General features: G+C 44.0%; 1 protein-coding gene across 4 annotated transcripts in view; it reads right to left on the bottom strand.

The window, feature by feature from the left end:
* Positions 1–23,203, bottom strand: part of ZBTB16 (zinc finger and BTB domain containing 16) — a 371,412-nt gene that overhangs the window by 20,320 nt on the left and 327,889 nt on the right. For all 4 annotated transcript variants that reach the window (XM_033917282.1, XM_033917281.1, XM_033917283.1 and 1 more), the window contains exon 5: positions 8,434–8,604. In XM_033917282.1, coding sequence (XP_033773173.1) covers positions 8,434–8,604 — 171 coding nt within the window. The remainder of the gene's footprint in view (positions 1–8,433; positions 8,605–23,203) is intronic.

The raw sequence follows: 23,203 nt of genomic DNA, 5'->3' as shown, positions 1-23,203 counted from the left end.
CACTGAAAATTCAGGTGGGCAGAAAGCTCCTTTTTGTCTTAAATCTTCAGGAAAGCATTTTCTCAGTAATGAAAGATTTCCAGACTCAATATTTCCACCCCACCGTTGATAAGTAATAAATGAACCTTCAAGCACAAGGCTCCAAATTCTAGGAATGGAAGGTGAGGTCCTGCACTGATCATTTATTGCACACGCGGAGGCAAGCACGATAAAGACGGATGGATCACCCCAGACTTGTTCATGAATATTTAAATATTCCTGATTTGTCTTGTCACTGTAATTACAATTTCTCAGCGCTGCCTATCCTACAACCACAGTTTATGGTAAAGAACTGGCCAACTGTATTTCACTTGTCCTACTGCAGATGTGCAGAGCAGCCCAAGCGTGTAATGCGTGCCACGTTTCATACATTTTCTTCAGCTGCTGAAGGCTTAAGTCATCCACAATGACCTACGTTTTTTCATTATCCCGATGTCAAACTGCACTCGTGCCTAAGCATAAATTGTTCTTCTAGTTACAGACTCTCCTCCCTGGGCTTTTCACTTCCTCATTAATACAGTATTTGTCGCTTGCTCTTTCTCTTTGCTTCTTCAGATCAAGAACAATTCCCCACCCCTAAAATCCAAAGATACTCTTCCTACAAATCTCTGGGCTTTGACGTCTTTTGGGAATGTTCTGAAAAAAATCCATACCCAGCAATATTAGGGAAAGGGGATGAGAATTCATGTGCTGCCTTTCTATGGTTACGTGTTATATACAGGGTACTTTTTTTTTGCACCTGGGGCAATGGAGGTTTAACCCTTTCAGGACCAAGGGACATATTTGTCCCATAACTTTAAAATCCTATAAATTTTGATTGGGATAGTCTACAGTTCTAAATTTGATATGTACGGATTCCATATGATACTGCCTTTATGTAAACAAACTGGTTCCGACATTCATTCATTAGCGTCGTTGCCAGATTGACGAGAAGATTCACTTGCCACACTGTCCATAAGCCAGAAGTGTGATTTAAAAAAAAAAAAAAAAAAAGATATTTCACAAAAAAAATTAATTTTTTGGCATCTGCAAGCCCTTTTTACCATAAAAATGTCGTCAAAACCACAAAAATTGGCCTACAATCCTTATGGTCCTGAAAGGGTTAAGTGACTTGCCTAGAATTACAAGGAGCTGCAGTAGTAATCAAACCCAGTTCTCCAGATTATCAGGCCACTGCACTAACCATTAGGCTACTTCTCCAGTCCTACCCCAATATTATTATTACTACTACTACTATTCCTATAGCGCTACCAGATGCACGCAGCACTGCAAAGAGTCACAAAGAGTAAGAAAACAGTCCCTGCTCGAAAGAGCTTACAATCTAAACAGGCAAGACAGACAAACAGGATGTCATGGATACAATTAAGGGGAACAGTTAATCAGCGGGCTGGGTTGGAGGGCAGAGGAGTAGGGTTAAGGATTAAAAGCTATATCAAAAATATACTGAACACCACCTGAGAATTACAGGTCAGAAAGACCTGAGAAGTTAGCTGTTGGGTGTGATTGTTTTCCTATTTTTTTCATGGAACAGAGACATACAGTTTTGGGGTTGTACACCCCCATCTGACCATGGCACTTCCCAGACAGTACGGGCTGGGTCAGCAGGGGCTCTGTGCTACTCCAGGCTTGTGCACATTTGGGGCTACCAGTTGTGGCTTCATTCTTCCCTCAAACCAGCCCTGGGCATATGCATCATGCTAGAACAGGACCTCTCTTAAGAACTGGATTAACACATTAACCCAGTCTAGTTTGCAGGATATTCACAATGAATATGCACAAAAATGTGCATGCGCTGCCTCCATCATATGCAAATCTATCTCATGCATATCCTGAAAATCTGATGGACTGGGAGTGTCCTGAGAACTGGGAAGAGGAAATTGAATAGAACAAATTGGATTTCAGACTTAATTACTTGACTTTTGTAAGTATGAGTTCAAGGTACATTAAATAGAAGAACATAAGTTTTCCCCTTGTCCCAGTAGACTTCCAATTTAAGTTGTACTAGAGACAATAAAGGGTGATATTGGCTTGCCCATGGTCACATAAAGAATCAATGGAAGGATTTGAACCCTGCCTGTCAGACTCCTCCTCCAATACCAGGCTCATCTCAGAGTTGATCAGCCTGTTTGCCCCCTGTGCGGCAAGCTGAATGCCAGCAGCTATGTTGCATGGTAGAGTACTGGAAATGTCCCTGAGCCCACTAGGAGCAGAAATTACCTGCATACAATATGTGTAAACTGTTTTTGGCTGTAAAGTATAATCTCATTATAACAGACTCGCTTATAACAGAACCTCGCCTATAGTGGACGAGGTCTGCTGGTCCCGGCCGTGCGCCTTTATAAACATACAGAAAATCATTGCATATAGAGGACTTGCATATAATGGACAACCAATTTGGTCCCCAGAGCCGCTTTTAGCTGTAGTTTTGTTCGGCTATAATGGACATGCAGGCTCCGCCTACAAGGTGCGTGGCGTGCCGGTGATTTAGTATCAAAATGCAGCCCAGAAGAAAATATTTTCCTTTCCAGTAGAGTACAACATAATGCTTTAGAACATCTTTTAGTGGTTTTGCTGAGTTTTGTCCTTGATGTTGCTGATATGGTAGTGCAGTGACTGTTGTTCACTGATTGTACGTTATTTCGAGTTGACCTAAATAAAGTTTTTAAAAAATTGCAACTCTGGATATAGCGGACTCTGGATATAACAGACTGTTTTTCCAGGTCCCTTGAAGTCTGTTATAATGAGATTATACTATATTACAGAAAGTCTGTATATTAAAACCATTATCCTTTATCCTCTTTACCCCGAGATAATTTAGAACTACAAGTCCACCAACGCAGAGGAGCAAAAAACCAGGACCAGATTAACATATTCTTGAAGGCTTGGAGCTAGTATGTAATGAAGAGAGAAACAGAAGAGCAACTCCTAACAATTCTGATTGTTACCTGGCATGAACACTCCCTGCAGCCATGGGCACCTGTTAAAACTATGGGACAGTGCTAGCACAGAAGCAGGATACTGGTGCCCAAGAAGGGAGCACACTTTGCCAACAAGTCTCCCTTCTATAATCCCAAACCCTTCAATAATTAGCAACAGAAGAGTACGGATGAGCTAGGATGACGCCACCAAGGCTGCAGCCAAGCAGGGAAAGAAACTTTACATATTATTACAACACGTGATAAGCTAGTGCCACCTTACTGTCCGTGAGGAACTGGACACAAAAATGTAAGCCAGAAATGCCAGTTCAACATCTTTCATCACATATTCCTTACCTTCTAAAGACTTCCGAGTTCCAATTCAGATCACAAAACCCATGTGGTGCATCACATTGAGGGAAAAGGAATGGGGACTTATATATTGCTTTCTTGTGGCTTTGGCATTTCAAAGCTGACATTCAAAGCGGTGGGATTAAGTGACTTGCCCAGGGTCACAAGGAGCAGCACCAGGATTTGATCTCACAACCTCTGGGTGCAGAGGCAACAGCTCAACCAGTGATGGCCAACCTTTCCTCCTTGGGGAAGCTTCCCTCCCCTCCCCCTGGCTCCCAGATATACCAAAGGGTTTGAGTCAGCAGGGTCCCTGTGCTGTCCTACCAGTGCAGTCCCAGGCATTAGGTTGAATTATGATACATGATTGTCTATTAATGAAGAATTACAAAAAAGTATATATTCATCTTGCTCCCATGACTTGAGAACTAATGGCAGGTGAGGCCTGCAAGCAGAGCCTTTACCCACTCTTCCAGCACTAGACTAAGTACCGTCTCTTTCCTCTTCCCTTCCTTCCTGCCACTCTTTAGGACATAAGGCTATTTTAAAATGGAGTGTTAAGTCTGAAAGGCTTGTGCGACAGAATTTGGTTGAATTTAATTATCAAATCCAATCACAGGTTAAATGAAGTTTAAATAAGGAATCTCAAGAGTATTACAAAATAACAAAACCACCCCCTTCCCACTCATTAACCCCCACCATAAAAAAGAAAAAAAACCACACGAAAGCCATCAGATCTGACATTTTTACAGAGACAGGCAGTCACTGTCGTTCATAATAGCATATACACACACAAAAATCCAATATGTGGCATGTTGATTAAGTTAGAAGGCTTCTTAATGAGCTTGACATTAAGTGCAGGACAAACGGGACTAATTACAGTCCCCCACCTCTGGCTGCCAGTCTGCACCTGTGACATCCATTGCCCCTTCACCCCTCCCCCACCAACCATGCCCCGCTTCTCATCCGAACCCTCCAATGGTACCTGGTAGCATCTGTCTGGTTACCAATTGTCTCAGTCATAAAACCAGCCAGTCTCTGCACTCCCCCCCCTCCACCCCACGAGCAGCTGAGAGTTTATTACATGACGAGGCGTGTAAATCAGGGATCTATCAATGCCACAGGCTCGGCTGGCCTCCACTACCCAACACAGCTGCTGGCGCTCAACTCACAGCACAGGCGGCAAACGGGCTGAGAACAGCTACTGAATATTAATGGCTTGATCCATTGTCTGGGAGAACATGGAAAACAAAACAAAAAAAAAAAACAAAAAACTGAGAGCAGCAGCTCTTTGCATTCTGAGGGCACAAATGCTCATTTCTTTCCCGTTTCTTATATTGTCAGAGAAGCGGGTGGATTGGCGGGGAACAGGCGAAGAGTTACAGAACACTGGGTGATGTCCTGCTGAGAAGGAGACTGGTGGGTTATGGAAGAATTTGCACCACTTCAACTTGTAAAACAGAGGACATGGAAATCCACTTAGGAGCTACAATTTTACATATATATTGTATACAATGTTAAAAAAAAAAGACAATTACTAAGAGAGCCTCACACCAGAAACAAGAACAGCTTTTCTCCGTCCTTTATTTCACTGAGAAGGGACGCATCATCTGTTCTAGAACATTCTCATTAAAATATTCTCTTTTTGAAGGCCCTATGTGCTCCTTCTACTGAGGTGATTCCATATGAGCCAATCCCCAAAAAGGTTCTGGCAGGAGGAGTACAAAGTATTTCTTGTTTTATGCATGGATGCCAACTTATTTTATGGCACATGTAATAAGCTTCAATTAAGGTGATATCCAGGGCTTTCTCTCCTTGGTAACGTCTGCTGCTGAGAAACTGAGTGTCATCGGGCATAAAGATAAACTTTAAAAGTGAACTCATGGCCTAAGCTGAAACAAAAGTGTTGTTATCTCATGGCACACACCGCAGACACTGCTGCGTGTAATTCAAGAGAGGACAAAGTTAGATACTGGAATAAGCCTGCAAAGGAAAGAACTGAATGTACCCCAATTCGGCCCCAATCTCTCTTCTGCTCCCTGAGAACCACCAGGAGTTAAAAATATCTAGATGCCCAGTTATTTATGCAACACAGGAATTTGTATACCGTATTACCCTTCAGTTCTATGCGGTTTAACAAAATGGAAAACTGCTACAACTACAGAATGAAATACAAATTCAGTCTTTCAAAAATTTCCTAAAATAAATAAGTCTTTAACAATTTCCTAAAGTTTTGATACGATGTAGATATAAAAAATAACGGATGAAAGTCCGCATCCCAAATAGCTGCTTGAAAGGACAGTAATCGGTTGTGATATCCTTTACAGCGGCAGCCTTTGGGTGATGGAAAATCAAAAAGTGTAGCAGACTTTTTTTTTCTTTTTATAACTGGTAACAAAGAAAATCAGACTATTACAAATGCCTTGTGTTTCTTGCTGGGTCTCAAAGATCTGCAGAGATTAAAATCTTTGTTTATTAAACCTTTTTTTCCTATTCTACATTTGGAGGAAAAGAGATTAGTAAACCACTGTCTGAGTGATTATTCTAGACTCTAGAGCCATACAGAGAGTTGGAGACAAGGGGAGTCTTAACTTAGGCTTCTTTTTTATGCATTCAGCCTAATACATGGTGTTGGCCTCATCCAGTAGGTGGCAGCCACACGTGCTCTAGCCGAGAGCACAATTATGCCTCAGTATCTACATGCACTACAGTGTGTGTGCGTGTATCTGTGTGAGAAAAGGAAAACAAGACACAGGTGAAGCCCTTGGTTTATGAAGAAACTGTTGTTATACTCATTGTCTCACTAATTCCTGGATGATGACTCCTCTCCAATCGTAAATGTGTCCAAATAAATAAAATCATCATATGATGTGAAACACATGAAAAAGTGTTAGACCACCTTTTTCATTTTATAAAAAGTTAGATCACTTGATTTAAATATCCATTGAACCAAGGGGGGTTTATTAAACCACATTTATATGCTATTCAGCACTGTGCTGTGGACAGCTCCCTTGATGGACAGACATCAGAATTAATAAAGAAAAAAACCTCCACTTATCAAGTGAAAAATTTTTTCTAACACAAAAACTGTGCTCATACAATTGTGAAATATCAAGCACAACATGGTGCTGACAAGTCAAACATTTTATATCATAATCACTTAACAATGAATGTATCTCAATGTCCAAAAATGTTATCACGCATAATGTTCCAAATCTTATAAAACTGCTGAACCACTCAAACTTATTTGTCAACTCCTGGTCTTCGTCAACCAGTTCACTGAAAATCACTTCCGGGACCCACACCTAGGAAGTGATGTCATAGAGCGAGCCGACACCAATGTGGGCATGTTGCTCACACCGGAGAAGTTAAAAAGGTACGGGGAAAGGGAAGGGGGCGCGCGCGGGAGAGGGGGCACCACCGACTAGTGCTAGGGTGATGTGTGAAGGTACTAAACCAAAGTGATGCACTATCAGATTGGAAGAAGGTGATCCAGAACAAATAATAGCAGAGTCTTAGAAATGAGAATGGATGTAAAAATGTGTCTTTATGGTGAAGAGAGAATGGTACATATCCTTTGGATATGATTATATCACAAAATATGTGGAAGTTGAAGTAAAAGCCCTAAAAGAGATATTTAAAAATGTATATAAATAATTTTTATTAAAAAAAAATAACTAATGGATATATAATAAAAAATAAAAACAACGTGTGTACATCTAAACCTATCAAGGTAGATGTTTAGATACGCATAGGAGCGTATAGAGATATGCAGCTGGGATAAAACCCTAACCAGCCACTTTAAAGACAAATATCCGGAGCGTTGTCTTACTGCGGAAATTTTGGGTTCTCCTCAATTGGCTGACACTGATGAGCAGCAACACAGAAATCTACTTAACTTCATACCAGTGGGTGTGCCTAAGCAGGAGATTTTGGACATTTGAGCATGCAGCTCTTCAGACTTTAGATTAAAAATAAGCATGTTCTTAATTTTACTTAACTGATCTGCAAAATTGCGCATGTGATTTGTGTGGTAAATTGAAATTTATGTTGCTTCAGGCTGGAAAATTCCTGGCAGCAGAAATGCTAACATTGTAGGCCCTAAAGTTGTTGTTTTTTTTTAAAAGGCAGCTGCAGAAAAGTTCACTCCAACATCTCCTGCACCTCTGATTCCCTTTGTATATGAATCGCCAAATCCATATCCTTTCTGCTACATCCAGGGCACTTCTGATTGTAAATGGGTGGCAGAAACACTCCCTGGATGTTCTTGACCCGATGGCTTTAGTATTCAAAATGGCACCCAAATCTCCATAGCAATAATCTTGCGGTACTACCAGTGACTTGTTTCAGGCCATCAGAGGCAGGCTCTGGAGATTTGTACATTTGCTTTTTATATGCTCTGGGGTGTGGGGAAATTCAGGAGATAAAGCATAACCTGCAGCTCAGACTAAGGTGACAGCAGAGGCTTCAGAACTTGCTGAAATACTGAAGAGTAACAAATCACCAGGACCAGATGGCATTAAGTCAAGCGCTCCAAACCATACACGACAGGGAATGGGGGAGAAACTACAATTATTGATAGGCAGTGAGAAGGAAAGTACATAACACCTGCAGAACCCTCATGACAGCAAGTCGCTTGCTAAGACCAGCCTGGCTGCCACAGGATGGGAGGATTGACAGTGTTATCACCAACCTTTAAGGGGACAGAAAAACTACCACCATCAGAAAAAAAAACCAGACTCAATCTCTGGGACTGTCAGATGGGATGCATTAGTGAGAACTATGGGACACATGAACATTTACCTTATGTACTTTCATCTCCACTGTCCTATCAACAATTGTAGTTCTTCCTCATTCCCTATTGTGTATGGTCTAGTATTAACTCAAGTTTAGTGTCAAGCTTATGTCTTTCTATTTTTAGACTTTAAGCTGCCCAGACTCTATGTACTGTTGAGCGGGCTAGAAAGTTTTAATAAAACCCGAAACTAAAACATGGTAGAGCAGTGGAAGCTTCATTACCTATTTCTCACTAGCACAAGTTGAAACACATAGTGTCTCTGGTGGCTGGTGACAAACTAGGTCTTTGATGGCTGGTATCAGTTTTTCCAGCTAGACAGGTAGACCTTACCTGTATGCGAGCGGAGGTGACGCTTCAGGGCAGTATGGCTAGGGAACGTGCGGTTGCATTCACTGCAGATGTAGCTGCGGACTCCTGCATGCACCTCCATATGCTGCTGCAGGGCTATCTGCGTTTGGAAGCGCTTCCCACACAGAAGACAGAAGACGGCCATGTCCGTACCTGCCCAGAAAAACAAAAAGAGAGAAAGAATTAAGATGTATACCCTACATGGATTCTACTAAAAGCACATGTGGAGGAGCATTTTTAATAAAACGTTCAAATCTGAGTACAGTGGTACCTTGGATTACGAGCATAATCCGTTCCAGGAGCATGCTCGTAATCCAAAATGCTCGTATATCAAAGCAAGTTTCCCCATAGGAAGTAAGGGAAACTTGCTTTGATATGTTCCCACCCCAAACCCCCCCCCCCCGAGGCCAATAGCGCTGCTCCCCCCCCACGAGAACCGGCATTGCTCCCCCCGAAGGCCCCCCCCCCCGCGAACGGGCACCCTCCCGCCGCCATCGGGCACCCCCTGCCGCCACCGGCACCCCTCCCCGCCGCCACGTGAGATCCCCCAACCCACCCGACCCCTCTTCTTACTTCCAGTGTAGCCTCCGCATCGGCATCACCGGCATCAGCATGTCCTGTGCCCGAAAATCTGCTTCCTGTACCGGGCCTTGAGCATGCGCGCATGCTCAAGGCCCAGCACAGGAAGCAGATTTTCAGGCACAGAACATGCTGGTGCCGATGCGGAGGCTACACTGGAAGTAAGAAGAGGGTTCGGGTGGGTTGGGGGATCTCAGGTGGCGGCGGGGGGTGCCGGATCGCGGGGGGATGGTGCCGGTTCGCAGGGGGGGGCGCTCGTACAGCGAGGCAAGCTCGGTTCACAAGGCACCAAATTTGCGAATGTTTTGCTCGTCTTGCAAAACACTCGCAAACCGGTGCTCTCGTAAACCGAGGTACCACTGTATAGACATTTTGTTGAACATACACAAAAATCCAGTAGTGAACATGACCATTTTCAAAACAGAATAACGTCTTATCTTTTCATTTCAAAAATGGTCATTTCTCAGACGTGCTTGTCGTCAATGCATCCATCTTTTTGAACCATTAAAAAACAAACAAACAAACCCACCTCAGAAAGAAAAATGCACAAAAGAAGCCATTGGGATTTAGGAGAGCCAGCATTTCTAAAACACTGGCCACGCAGACAATCCAGCAGAGCAGTGGGGATCCTTAAGGGGAACTTCAGTGAACACATAAAAATGCCCAGGTACACCTCTCACCATAACCCCCTTATAATGTAAGGGAAGCCCTCCAAACCCCACTCAAAGCCTACTTGACCCAACAGTACACTCAGCGGAGTGGTGAGGGTGACGGGACAATCGCGCGCCAGACACCAGCGCGCCAACAATCGAGCGCTGACAATTCGGCGCGAGACACAAGCGCGCCGCAGGAAAACTTAGTTTTAAAGAGCTCTGACGGGGTGTGTGGCTTTACTGCATACTGTTCGCGCTGCCGTTGGGGGGGGTGCAACCCCCCACATTATAGAGAAAACTGAACTTTTCCAGAAAAAAATCTGAAAAGGTTCAGTTTTCTCTATAATGGAGGGTTCCAATCCCCCAACCCCCCTCCCACAGCAGCGCAAACACTATGCAGTAAAGTGTGTGTGTGTGGGGGGTTTTCCCCACTCACACCCTGCTTCGGAGCTCTTTAAAAATGTTTTCCTGCGGCGCACTGGTGTCTTACGCTGAATTGTCAGCGCTCGATTGTCGGCGCGCTGGTGTCTCGTGCGAGACTGACTATGAACTGTGGTGAGGGTGAGAAGTGCCTGGAGCAAAGGTGCCCCTTCCCCACCCTCTTCCCCACCCACCTCCACACACTCCTTCCCTGTCCCCTCATGCCATACGCTCACCGCTTCCCTTCCCCCGCACCTCTGTAACGTTCCTGGAGCGAGCAGCAGCCCCCAAGCTGCTGTCACACCAGCGTCAGCTCTTCCTCCGACATCACTTCCTAGGCACGGGCCCAGGAAGTCATGTCGGAGGATGAGCCGATGCTGGCGCCACAGCAGCTAGGTTGTTGCTGCTTACGCCAGGAACGTGATAGAGGTACGGGGGAAGGGAAGTGGCGTGTACACGCGGTAGTAGGGGAGCAGGGGGGCGAAGAGGAGGACGGGTGTCTGCGCCCTCACCAACATGGCATCCAGGGCGGACTGCCCTCCCTTACTATCCCACTGTGTACACTATGCCAATAGCCCCTATGCCTGCAGCTGTCACCTATATGTAGGTACAGTGGGATTCAGAAGTCTCACATATTCTACCATGTGTAGTAGTTGGGATACAGGCCTGTGTCCCCATCTTTACAGTTCTCTAAAGCATTCACTAGGCTACTCCAGAAGCTGCTTGATGCTCTAATAGGTCTGCCCATAACTAATAAAGCAACATAGAGGAGATAGCTGGCTAGTCCCCATTAGGAACACAACACAAAACAAGATACAGGTATTATGTGTGCAAATAAGTAGGATTTAGTCTAAACATAATACATGATACTAGTATTAAACATGTACTGTAATTACGTAGGATGATTGACTATGGTATAAATGTGTCTGTATTGAAAACCATCTCAGAAAACGCTAACTCATGTATTGTAACACCATTACAGAAGCTCTGAATCGACTCCCCAGTCATTAGTAGCCATATAGAAGCTCTCAATAAACAACATCTGAAGTTGTCATTTAGGAAGGTGTGTACTGTTTCATTCACATCTTTGGGGTGATGGGAGGAGGTTAGTGACCACTGGGAGAGTGTGCGAGGAGTCATGCGTTCATCGCTCCAGTGGTCATCTGGTCAGTTTGGGCATCTTGTTGGCACTTATTCACTGTTAAAACAGGTCTAGCCTCAAATGTCCAAAGTGTGCCCTGGATGTTTTCTAAAATGTTCATTTATTGCAAAAAGACATCCAAATCATAAGCCTACCCTAGTCTCACCCAAACCAACACACCCCCTTCAGATTTAGAGGCACTGCAGACAACTACCATAAAAAGCATTAGATTGTAAGCTCTTCTGAGCAGGAACCATGTCTTGGATGCTCTAATGTTCAGCGCTGCGCACGTCTTGCAGCACTAAAGAAATGATAAGTAGGATGTCAGGTGAAAAGCGCGCCGGGACATAGGCGCGAGCAGACAACTGAGCGCAGCACGGAGGCGCGCGCCGAAGAAAAAGACTGTTTTTAGGGGCTACGACAGGGGGTGTGGGGGGGAACCCCCCCACTTTACTTTATACAGATCGTGCCGCGTTGTAGGGGGTTTGGGGGGTTGTAACCCCCCACATTTTACTGAAAACTTCACTTTTTCCCTGTTTTTAGGGAAAAAGTTACGTTTTCACTAAAATGTGGGGGGTTACAACCCCCAAACCCTCCACAATGCCGCCGTGATCTGTATTAAGTAAAGTGGGGGGGGGGCTCCCCAACAAAACCCTCCGTCGCAGCCCCTAAAAACAGTCTTTTTCTTCGGCACGCACCTCCGTCTTGCGCTCAGTTGTCGGCGCGCACCTTTGTCTTCCGCGTTACTATCTATGAACCGATAAGTAGTATAGAAGCAGTAGTAAATCCTTCCACAAAATACATTTCATAAATAGCAAATCGGAAAGGTTTGACTAGAAAAACGCCCATCTGCCCCTTTATGCTGCTTTTTGAAAGGGTCTCTCGTACGAAGAGAGACTGAACAAATTACAGCTCTACACTCTGGAGGAACGCAGGGAGAGAGGGGAAATGATAGAGACGTTTAAGTACATCACAGGTCGTGTCGAGGTGGAAGATGACATCTTCCTACTCAGGGGACCCTCGGCCACAAGAGGGCATCCGCTCAAACTCAGAGGAGGGAAATTTAAGGGTGACACCAGGAAGTATTTCTTCACGGAAAGAGTGGTGGGTCGCTGGAACAAGCTTCCGGAGCAGGTGACCAAGGCCACCAGCGTGCTTGACTTTAAGAATAAATGGGACTTCTAGTGGGATCCCTACAGAGGCCTAGTAAGGCACTCAGACGCGATGGGGTGGGTCAGTAGAGTGGGCAGCTTGGTGGGCTGTGGCCCTTTTCTGCCGTCATGTTTCTATGTTTCTACTAAGACTATACAATTATCCAGCACTATAACTAATTCTAAAGAGTCTCTCCATTTAATCCCTTCCCTCAACACAGTAACATAGTAGATGACGGCAGATACAGACCCAAATGGTCCATCCAGGCTGCCCAACTTAATTCAATTGAATTTTTTTCTTCTTCTTCTTAGCTATTTCTGGGCAAGGATCCAAAGCTCTGCCCGGTACTGTGCTTAGGTTCCAACTACTGAAATCTCCGTCAAAGCTCGCCCCAGCCCATCTACACCCTCCCAGCCATTGAAGCCCTCCCCAGCCCATCCTCCACCAAGTGGCCATATACAGACACAGACCGTGCAAGTCTGCCCAGTACTGGCCTTACCCCACCCTCACTAACTGCCTTTCAAGCACTTAGGCCTGAATTCTATAAATGGCACAGTTGTCGGCGGCTGCCTGAAAAATTGTCGCCGATCGCGTGTCAATCACGTGACAGCATCATTTATAGAATTGTGGCTCCAGGAAAGGTAGGCGCTGGACATGTAGGAGAGGGTTTTCAAGACCTACATTTGTCGTGGATCATGTCTACGGAGGCACTTTACGATGCCGGTATTTCTATTCTAGTTATGTTTTATACCTCATGTACTTTCACAGTGAATTTGCAGCAGTTTACAAACATTCACATCAGAAAAATGACAATATAATAATAATAATAATAATAACTTTATTTTTGTATACCACCATACCCCGAAGAGTTCTAGGCGGTTCACATTAGTTAGACAGAGATTACAAGTGGTTACATATCAAATTGATCATAGAGTTGCAAACAACAGGGAGATAGTAGTTACAAGTGGTTACATATCAAATTGATCGTGGTGTTGCGAACAGCAAGGAGGGAAGAAGTGGGGAGGGAGGGAGACGGGGGAGGGGAGTAGGTCAGTAGAGGGGGAGGAGGAGGATAGGAAAGGGCGTTAAGGGTCTTGGTCTCAAAATAGGTGAGTTTTGAGTAGTTTTCTAAAGTCGAGGTAGTTGTAGGCCTTGAGGACCATTTGGGCTAGCCAAGGGTTTAGTTTCATATTAGACTGTAAAATCATATTAGACTGTAAAGTTAATCTAAATTAGTTAAAGGTTTTAAGACTTTTTCTAGCTTTTACCTAGTTAGTGGCAATATTCAGTCCATTAACTGGATGACTCTCTAAGTAATGTTAGGGCAGCAGAGGCCATCCTAAAGGGGAATAGAGGAGGGGCCTAGTGGTTAGAGCTGCTGCCTCAGCACCCTGAGGTTGTGAGTTCAATCCCAGACTGCTCCCTGTGACCCTGGGCAAGTCACCTAACCCTCCATTGCCCTCCAGGCACCACAGTCAGATTGTGAGTCTGCCAGGACAGATAGGGAAAATACTTAAGAGTACCCGATTACTGTTCAATGTCCTGTAAACCACTTTGGGTGAATCTCTTCATGAAATGGTGGTTAATAAACCCCAATAGATAAATATCTGGGAACTGTTCTGAATATTATCAGTACCTGCACATGTTTATGTTTATTTGGGAATTATAGACCACCTTTTGTTTTAACACAAATGCTGGATATTGTTCACTAGTATCTGGGTATGACCTGGCCCTGAATTTTTTCACCAGCTGGCATTTATAAATAGCATTGATCACCATGAATATTTGGCTGAATACGAGTACCGTACTTAATATGAGTAAGGGGTACTGAGCCTTAACATAGCCAATACATGAAAAAGGACATAGTACTACTTGAAAGGATCCAGAGAAGAGCAACAAAAAATGGTTAAGGGACTAGAGGAGTTGCCGTACAACGGGCTAGATTCACAAAGCAAACCAATCGTGTACTGATCAGTTTGCGACCCCTTAGTGACCAAATTCCCCTCTAGCCCAATTCACTTAATCAACATAAGCAATGCCTCCACTGGGTCAGACCTGAGGTCCATCGTGCCCAGCAGTCCGCTCACGCGGTGGCCCAACAGGCCCAGGACTTGTGCAGTAATCCTCTATCTATTCCCCTCTATCCCCTTTTCCAGCAGGAAATTGTCCAATCCTTTCTTGAACTCCAGTACCGTACTCTGCCCTACTACGCCCTCTGGAAGCGCATTCCAGGTGTCCACCACACGTTGGGTAAAGAAGAACTTCCTAGCATTCGTTTTGAATCTGTCCCCTTTCAACTTTTCTGAATGCCCTCTTGTTCTTTTATTTTTCAAAAGTTTGAAGAATCTGTCCCTCTCCACTCTCTCTATGCCCTTCATGATCTTGTAAGTCTCTATCATATCCCCTCTAAGTCTCCTCTTCTCCAGGGAAAAGAGCCCCAGTTTCTCCAATCTCTCAGCGTATGAAAGGTTTTCCATACCTTTTATCAGACTTACCTCTCTGCCGACCGTCCTCTGATCCGCGCAACCAAATGAGGGGAGGGACATTCAAAAGTAGGGAAGGCAGTGATTCACAACACAAAATTTTCAATCCGACGGGGCTGGACGATCAACTCTTATAGCGACTGCTGGGGACCAGTTGCACACCTCTGTACCGATTCTCCTGCTCCATTGCAGCCTCTGCCCCTGCTCTCTGCTGCCCTGATCTCGCTGCCTGTTTCAGGGGCTGCAGAAGCCCTGGAGCAGGGGGGGGGGGAGAGCAGACTAATCTTTGCTGCCTTCCCTGCAGTGCGAGCCAGTGGGTTTAAAGCAAGGCTGCATGCCACAGTGCAGTCCCGCTTTAAACCCACTGTCTTGCACTGCAGGGAAGGAAGGAAGAGGGAAGAATCTCAATTACCAGGCGCCCCACTATGGAATAAACCCTTATGCCCCCGGCCACGCACTGTCCGGCACATTTTACAAAAGAGCTGCAGGCTACGGCCCAGGTGTGTGGGGCAGGTAGAGCCTCTCAGTCCGGGAGCCTCCGGCTCGCCGTCCCCATCCCCGTAGTCTCTGCTTGCCGCTCCCGGCTTAATCAGACCACCTTGGCTGGAGATCGGAGCAGGAGAGTCGGGCCCAAAAACCAGTAAAAAATAAATAAATACAAAACGCATGCGCAGACCATCTGCAGGGAAAGCAGATGGTCTGCGCCTGCGCGGGTTTTGCACATCAGTGATCCGGGCATGCAAATGAGGCGTTCCTCCGATCGCCCTGCCCCATCTGCATATTTTCCTTTCCTTAATTCATCGGACCTGCCCGGATCGGGCCCGATCGGGCAGGTTAGTGAATCTGGGCCTATGTGAGGCTAGAGAAACTGGGCCTCTTCTCTCTTGAAAAGAGGGACTGAGAGGGGACATAATCGAAACATTCAAGATATTGAAGGGAATAAACTTAGTAGAGAAAAAGAGATTGTTCACCCTCTCTAAGGTTAAAAGGGAATAGATTCCGTACAAACATAAGGAAGTTCTTCTTCACCCAGAGTGGTAGAAATCTGGAACACTCTTCCAGAGGCTGTTATAGGGGAAACACCCTCCAGGGATTCAAGACAAAGCTAGACAAGTTCCTGCTGAACCAGAACGTACGCAGGTAGGGCTAGTCTCAGTTAGGGTGCTGGTCTTTGACCTAAGGGCCGCCGCTTGAGCGGACTGCTGGGCACGATGGACCACTGGTCTGGCCCAGCAGCGGCAATTCTTATGTTCTTAAAAGAAACAACATGAAATCAGATATGAAGTGTTTATTTCGGTAGGATATAGCACAGAACAGCCCTGAATTATTCGTATTCAAATTTAAATCACTATTCGGCTGCATACGAATAATATATTTGGGGCACTCTTCGAGGCCAAATAAAATCAAATATGAATATGTTTGTTTATTAAATTTGCTCTCGTGCTACGGCTTCCGACAATTGTAAGCAGTTTACCATCGTAAAATTATATGGAGAAAAGGAACTCCATAAAAAATAAAATACGTTCCTAATATCATTCATACAAGACAATTACCGTATTTTCACGCATATAACGCGCATACGTATATAACACACATATGCGTATAGCGCGTGGGTCCAAACCATTTGTGCAAAAAAATTTTTTTATATAGCACGCACACGCGTATACCGCGCATGCTGCTATAACCTCCTCCCACCACTCAAGCTTACTCCCTCTTCCGGCCTGCGAACCGGCATCCTCCCCCCTGCTCGCGTCACCCCCCCTCCCCCGCGATCCTACATCCCCCCCAGCACCACAAAGACATCGGTCGCTTACCCGATTGGGCCCCGGCACCAGCACCAATGCACAGGACGTGCCAGTGCCAATGCCCGAAGATCCTCCCTCGTTGGGCTGGGCTGGGCTGGGATGGGCTGGGCGGTGCGAGGGAGATCCTCCCTCTTCCCTGTGCCTGGCTGGACTGGGCTTTGAGCATTTGCGCATGCTCAAAGCCTTCTGGTCTCGCTCTCTCCGCTGGCACCAAAATCTAGACCTGTATTTTACCCAAATGTCTCAAGCTCTGGAACACTCTGTTGGAACTGCCTTTTCCTAAAACTAGAATTGTGTATAGTGTGAAGGTATTGGCATGGGGTGGGGGGGAGGAGGAATTCTAGAAACGGCACCTAAATTAATTAACAAATGCCATTTAAAATGGCAAAAAACGTACCATTGAATGAGGTGATTGGAAACCAAATAGTGTCCAAAAACATAAATGTTGAAATTAATCAAATGTGATGGAACACCAATATCCAACATGAGCCTAGCAAAATCAGACAGTGAATTCCGTCTTCTGGTCCTGGGGTACTATCCAAAGGCATTTCCCCCTCCCCTTTTTTAATCTTTAAATTGTTGTAAACCACTTTGCTGTGCCCTTTTTCAAGGTCAAAAGGTGGTATATTAAGTTCTCCAATAAACTAAACAAACTGTAAGGAACACTATCCCAAGAACCTCTTTGGTTTTTAATGCAGGTTCTATATCCCACAACCTTGCAGCACCACTGCATTTCAAAATGCCCTGACATAACAGAGGAGGCTTTGCATGACACAAGCAATTGTGACATCCTGTCTACATCACATGGTGAGAAACTTAATGGTTTGGGTTCTGTAGCACATCAAAGACTTCCAAAAATCACTGCAGGATTCTGGTACCCTAAATCCCCAGCTGGGTCAACAGGAAGGCAAAAAGAAATCCATAGACAGGAACTTTCATCTTTCACACACATACAAGGACATGTGCGTAGTTACATTGCAGTGAGAAAACGAATCCATTAACACAAAGGCAACAAAAATACTAACAGATATTTATACCATCTGTGAAAACTAAATAAAAAGAGACAGATTTTGTGTACTTAAAAACAACTTATTTTGGTTCCCTGCACAGCTTCACAGAGAATGAGTCAGTGCAAATGGTTACGTTGAGCAATTAAGCAAAATAATATTGAAGGTGGGGGTGGGGATTGTAACACATTAAGAATCTGTGAGACTATGGGAATAAAAATAATATCGATAAAAAGGAAGAGAAAATAACTCTGAAATTAGCAGGTTCAGTAGTTAAAGAGAGATGTCAAAATGTGATGCGAATTGAGCTTTCAACCTAGACTAAAAAAGTTAGTCATATATGGTCCTGGCACCAAAGCCCATTTCAATAGTTAGAACATAAAAATAGCCTTACTAGGCCAGACCAATGGTCCATCTAGCCCAGTATCTCGTCGTCACAGTCTTCACAGTGGCCAATCCAGGTCACAAGTGCCTGACGAAAACCCAAATAGTAGCATCATTCCATGCTAGCACTCCAAGGCAAGCAGTGGCTTCCCCCATGTCTGTCTCAATAACAGACTATGAACTTTTCCTCCAGTAACTTGTCCAAACGTTTTTTTAAAACCAACTATGTTAACTGCTCTTACCACATCCTCTCGCAACGTGTTCCAGAGTTAAGTCAAAAGTTTGAGTTCAAATACCACACTCACCAACTCCTCCCCTGTTTCCCTTTCTCCTCAACTTTTTGAAGGTCATTGTTCACGAAGTGCATTAGAGTAGGGTCTCTCATTTGCATACAGTACCTCCACCAAATATAAATCTCTCTCATGCATAATCATTTTGGAAATCCTGAAGATCAGATGGGTTTGTAGACTTCCAGGCTCACATTTGGGAACCATTCCACTAGAGGAAGGGAGGAACAACAGGCTATGGGGTTTCCTTGAACTTTTCTTCCATCATGCTGGTTGGTTATTGGTTATTTATCAGAAGGGCACTGTATCAAGTTAACTAAATACATAAGCAGAATTGTGAATATCTGCTCTTCTCTGCAGGAAATATTTACAACTGGAAATTTGTTGCACCGCAGAATTTCATGGGAAAACTAATGAAAAGGTAAGGAAAAAAAAAATCCAGAGGAAAGTAAAAGGTAGTTTGTGATTGTCTAGCTATTATGCACCTTTTGGGGGGCAGATACAAGGGCAAGGGAGGAGGGATTGCAAGATGCTCGTTTAAATTTAAAAGCTGACAGCCATTTGCCATGTGCTATCTTCTAAGATCACACAGATCATAGAAGGCAACTCGAAACTCAATTGCCCTTGAATTGCTAGTGAGCACTCAAGCTGAATAGCTCTCTCTAGGACCTCTTAAATCCAATCCTATTAAAATATCAAGAAAAGATACATGAATAAAACAGAAAAACCCAGGTAGTAAGATAATTTTGCAAATGACGAATCATCTGGGGTGGTACAAGATGGGCGGTATGTGTGTGTTTTCTTGCGAATGACTCGTAAGAATCTCAGGAACTATCATTTGTACAGTAATTACTTCAATACTTGCTGGAAGCATACATTTAAATCTTCGACTTTAAAGTGAGTTCATGAAAACAATATAATTGCAGATTTTAGAGCAGGCAGACCTGGTTCCTGTAAGAGCCAAATCAAGGTATCTTCTTCCACTCTAGCGACTTCATGAATTTTAGATCTAATTAACAGTATGCATGGAGTTACGCAGTGCCTGTAATGACTGGTTATCCTTTTGGCAGTATTTACAAATACAGCAACCTGTAGCACTGCCACTTCAGGAGGTGCAACACAGCCAAGGCCTTGGCCAATGCTACCATTAGGGGTGGTAGATTCAGGGGCAATGTTAGGAAATTCTACTTTACGGAGAGGGTAGTGGATGCCTGGAATGCGCTCCCGAGAGAGGTGTTGGAGAGTAAAACTGTGACTGAGTTCAAAGAAGCGTGGGATGAACACAGAAGATTTAGAATCAGAAAATAATATTAAATATTGAACTAAGGCCAGTTACTGGGCAGACTTACACGGTCTGTGTCTGTGTATGGCCGTTTGGTGGAGGTTGGGCAGGGGAGGGATTCAATGGCTGGGGAGGGTGTAGATGGGCTGGAGTAAGTCTTAACAGAGATTTCGGCAGTTGGAACCCAAGCACAGTACCGGGTAAAGCTTTGGATTCTTGCCCAGAAATAGCTAAAAAGAAAAAAAAAATTTTTTTTTAAATTTAAATTGAATCAGATTGGGCAGACTGGATGGACCATTCGGGTCTTTATCTGCCGTCATCTACTATGTTACTATGTTTCAAGTTTATTAGGATTTTATATACCGCCTATCAAGGTTATCTAAGCGGTTTTTACAATCAGGTACTCAAGCATTTTTCCCTCTCTGTCCCGGTGGGCCCACAATCTATCTAACGTACCTGGGGCTATGGAGGATTAAGTGACTTGCCCAGGGTCACAAGGAGCAGCGCGGGGTTTGAACCCACAACCCCAGGGTGCTGAGGCTGTAGATCCAACCACTGCGCCACACACTCCTCACAATGTAATGGCATTGATCACAGGGAGATGCATATCATGAACTATGTTTCACTGATGTCTCTGATTCTGTTTGGGCCGATTATGTATACGCCAGACAATCAAAGTAAACTCAATCCCATGTGTTCTGGCTATGTAATCACATAGCATCTGAACAAGGAACGGTATAGTCAAGGCAGCCACTGCTCAGATTTCATATACACACCTATAGAGATATTCACAAGGAGCTTAGCGTGTTGTAAACACAAAGAAAAGACTGCAAAGTAGAACGTACAAGGTGCAGGAATCTTTATTAAAAGTCTATATAAAATTATAATCCATAAAAAACGGCTCTCTTATACATGGAGTGTGGACCCAACACGGTCCGTGTTTCGGAGAAACCCTCCTTCCTCAGGGGTCTGGGGTATCCGATGTATCATGTATAGAGATAAAATAAATCAAAATTTGTGAATCGAGGTAGGAACTTCTCCTTCTGGGCTAACACACAGTATTTCTCCTCCCTTTTTCAAACGTATTATTTTATTAAAATTAGTATTAATTGTCTTGTTTTTTTATTTTAACCTAATTTTTAACTAAATGTAAATCGCATTGGATTTGGGTTTTACGATCAAATCAAATATTTTAAATAAACTTGAAACTCCATGTAAAAGAGAGCCATTTTTTTATGGATTATAATTTCATATAGACTTTTAATAAAGATTCCTGCACCTTGTACGTTCTACTCTTCAGGACTTTTCTTTGTTTTTGGTGTTCGCCTTTCACTAGATCTGTTGGATTTTTCTTTGTTTTGGCTTAGCGTGTTGTAATGCAGGATTTTACAATGTGCTAAGCCCAGATTTAACCCAGCATCTTTGAGGTATGCCCTCTACTTTTTTTTTTTTTTTTTTTGCAGGCCATGCATTTGTGTAATCATCAGCACATGGTACCTGCAGGAAGTTAAGGTGGGATCAATTAGCATTTCCTAACTAGGAAACAGTGAGCGCTCCTGAATTAGCGGGTTATGCTTAGTGTTGAGTCTTCCAATAAGTCTGTTTCTACACCAGTTCTTGAAGATATTTGACTGTACTACAATGCCCCAAGCCAGTCAGGACTAGGGATACTGGGAAGGCAGCATTTACAGCTGGGGGGAGCATGATTGTTATTCACTATGATGTCTAGTGGCTCGATTTAAGCCCAAGATATATAGGGTTCTAGAAGGTTCCCTGGTACACAGTCCCCTGTCTCGGGACACCTGCTTAATGACTAGACTAGGAAAGTGGAAGGGTTTCCACTAAAACCCAAGAAAAATCCCTAGGTACCTGTGAATGAAGATTCTTTGGCCAAGATCCCAGCCATAGATCCTACTGAGTTAACAGAAGGAAGGAGCAATAGATGGATTAACATGGTTAGATGCGACCATTTGAAAATTATTCCCCTCCTCCAATGATCTATGTTCCCTCTAAACTAAGCATATGAGCAGTCACTCATATATCCCAGGAGTGTTGCTCACAGATGGCTGCTCACAAAAATACTTGCAAATCTAGAAAATATTTTGGGTTTTTATAACTTGTAGTTCACATGAGAGAATCCTTAGAGGGAGCATTGGCTCTGATGTGCTCATGGGGGAGGAAGACGGCAGGCAGTTATATCTATGATGACACCTAGTGGTCCATCAAAGTGCAGGTTGTTTATAGCATTGAGGTGAGCCATTTGGTTGCAGGGAGAAATCACTGCATTTGAATGTATATATATAGGAGACCAAATAAGATGAAAAATGGGAGGCAGAGGGGTGAAAATGGAAGAAGTACATGGTATATATCCCTGATAAGGGCTGGAAATCAAGAGAAACAGGACAAAATCTGCCAGCTCCTTAACATAAATGAAAAATTTCTGGGTCAATTTTTAAAGAATTTCTAGCACATGCTGGCGGTCCCTGGTGATCAGGAACTTATTTCATTGGACAGGGCTAGGAAAGAGCTAATATGACAAGGTGGGCCCACAAGAGCTTCAAGTACAGTGTTTGGCAGAGGGCTTTCTTAATTCTGTTTTAAAAAAAAAAGCTTCCCACACACATACTGATTAAGCAAAGAGTTAAGAAAAGTGCTAATACAGGCAGTCCCCGAGTTACTGACGTCTGCCTTAAGTACGACTCGTACTTAAGAACGCAGTTGCAGCTTCATTCGATTTCACTGAGCAGTATTTCCAGTGGCGTAGACTCCTACATTTCTCCTGCAGTAGATTCAGGAATGATGCATGGTCAAATTAAGAACAGTGTGTGGGTGTGCATGCTGAATCTTAGAGCGAACACTGGTAGGGACAGTTGGCCCTTTTGTCAGTTGGGAGTAGAGGTATGCAGCAAGAATCTTAAAATCTACAAGTTCTGAGTTACGTACAAATCCGACTTAAGAGCAGCTTTAAAAACTAATTTGTTCTTAACCCGGGGACTGCCTGCACAACAAAAAAATTGCTCTGCTGGAGTATCAACACAAACTACAAGCTGTTCCCTAACCCAAAGTTGTACAAAACTTGGTCTTTCAGCACCAGTCAACAGAACTAGAGTTGACAGGCTATCCAGTTTCAGAAGGGAGGCTTCTTGTCTAGTCCTGGTTTTGAAATTACATCCCAAAAACAGTATGATATTTGTAGTCCCTGATTCTACCAACTGAAAGCAGTGTTGCAGGTCTTCTCTTGGACCTGGGCTGCTTCAAAGCTCCGTAGGCCTGATTTTTCAGAGTATAGATATTCATTGAGTATATCTGCACATACGAGGGCAAATCAAAAGTTAAAGGCAATCGTTAAATTACATGATAATCAGAACACAGCTAGCGAAATGCAACATATGTACACGTACATGGCCTGCTTGATAGTTTGTGATAAACTGAATACTTGGATAGTTTGTCCAGGCACAGTGCTGTGCTTGGCCTTTAATCGTGTGGCAGCCACAAGGTCAGAAATAGACGCTCCACTGCAAGATTGCACCATCGAAAAACAACGTGCAGTAGTGCACTT

This window comes from Geotrypetes seraphini, chromosome 13 (genome assembly GCF_902459505.1).
Source record: "Geotrypetes seraphini chromosome 13, aGeoSer1.1, whole genome shotgun sequence".
NCBI lineage: Eukaryota > Metazoa > Chordata > Amphibia > Gymnophiona > Dermophiidae > Geotrypetes > Geotrypetes seraphini.
This window is presented reverse-complemented; position numbering and strand designations above follow the sequence as displayed.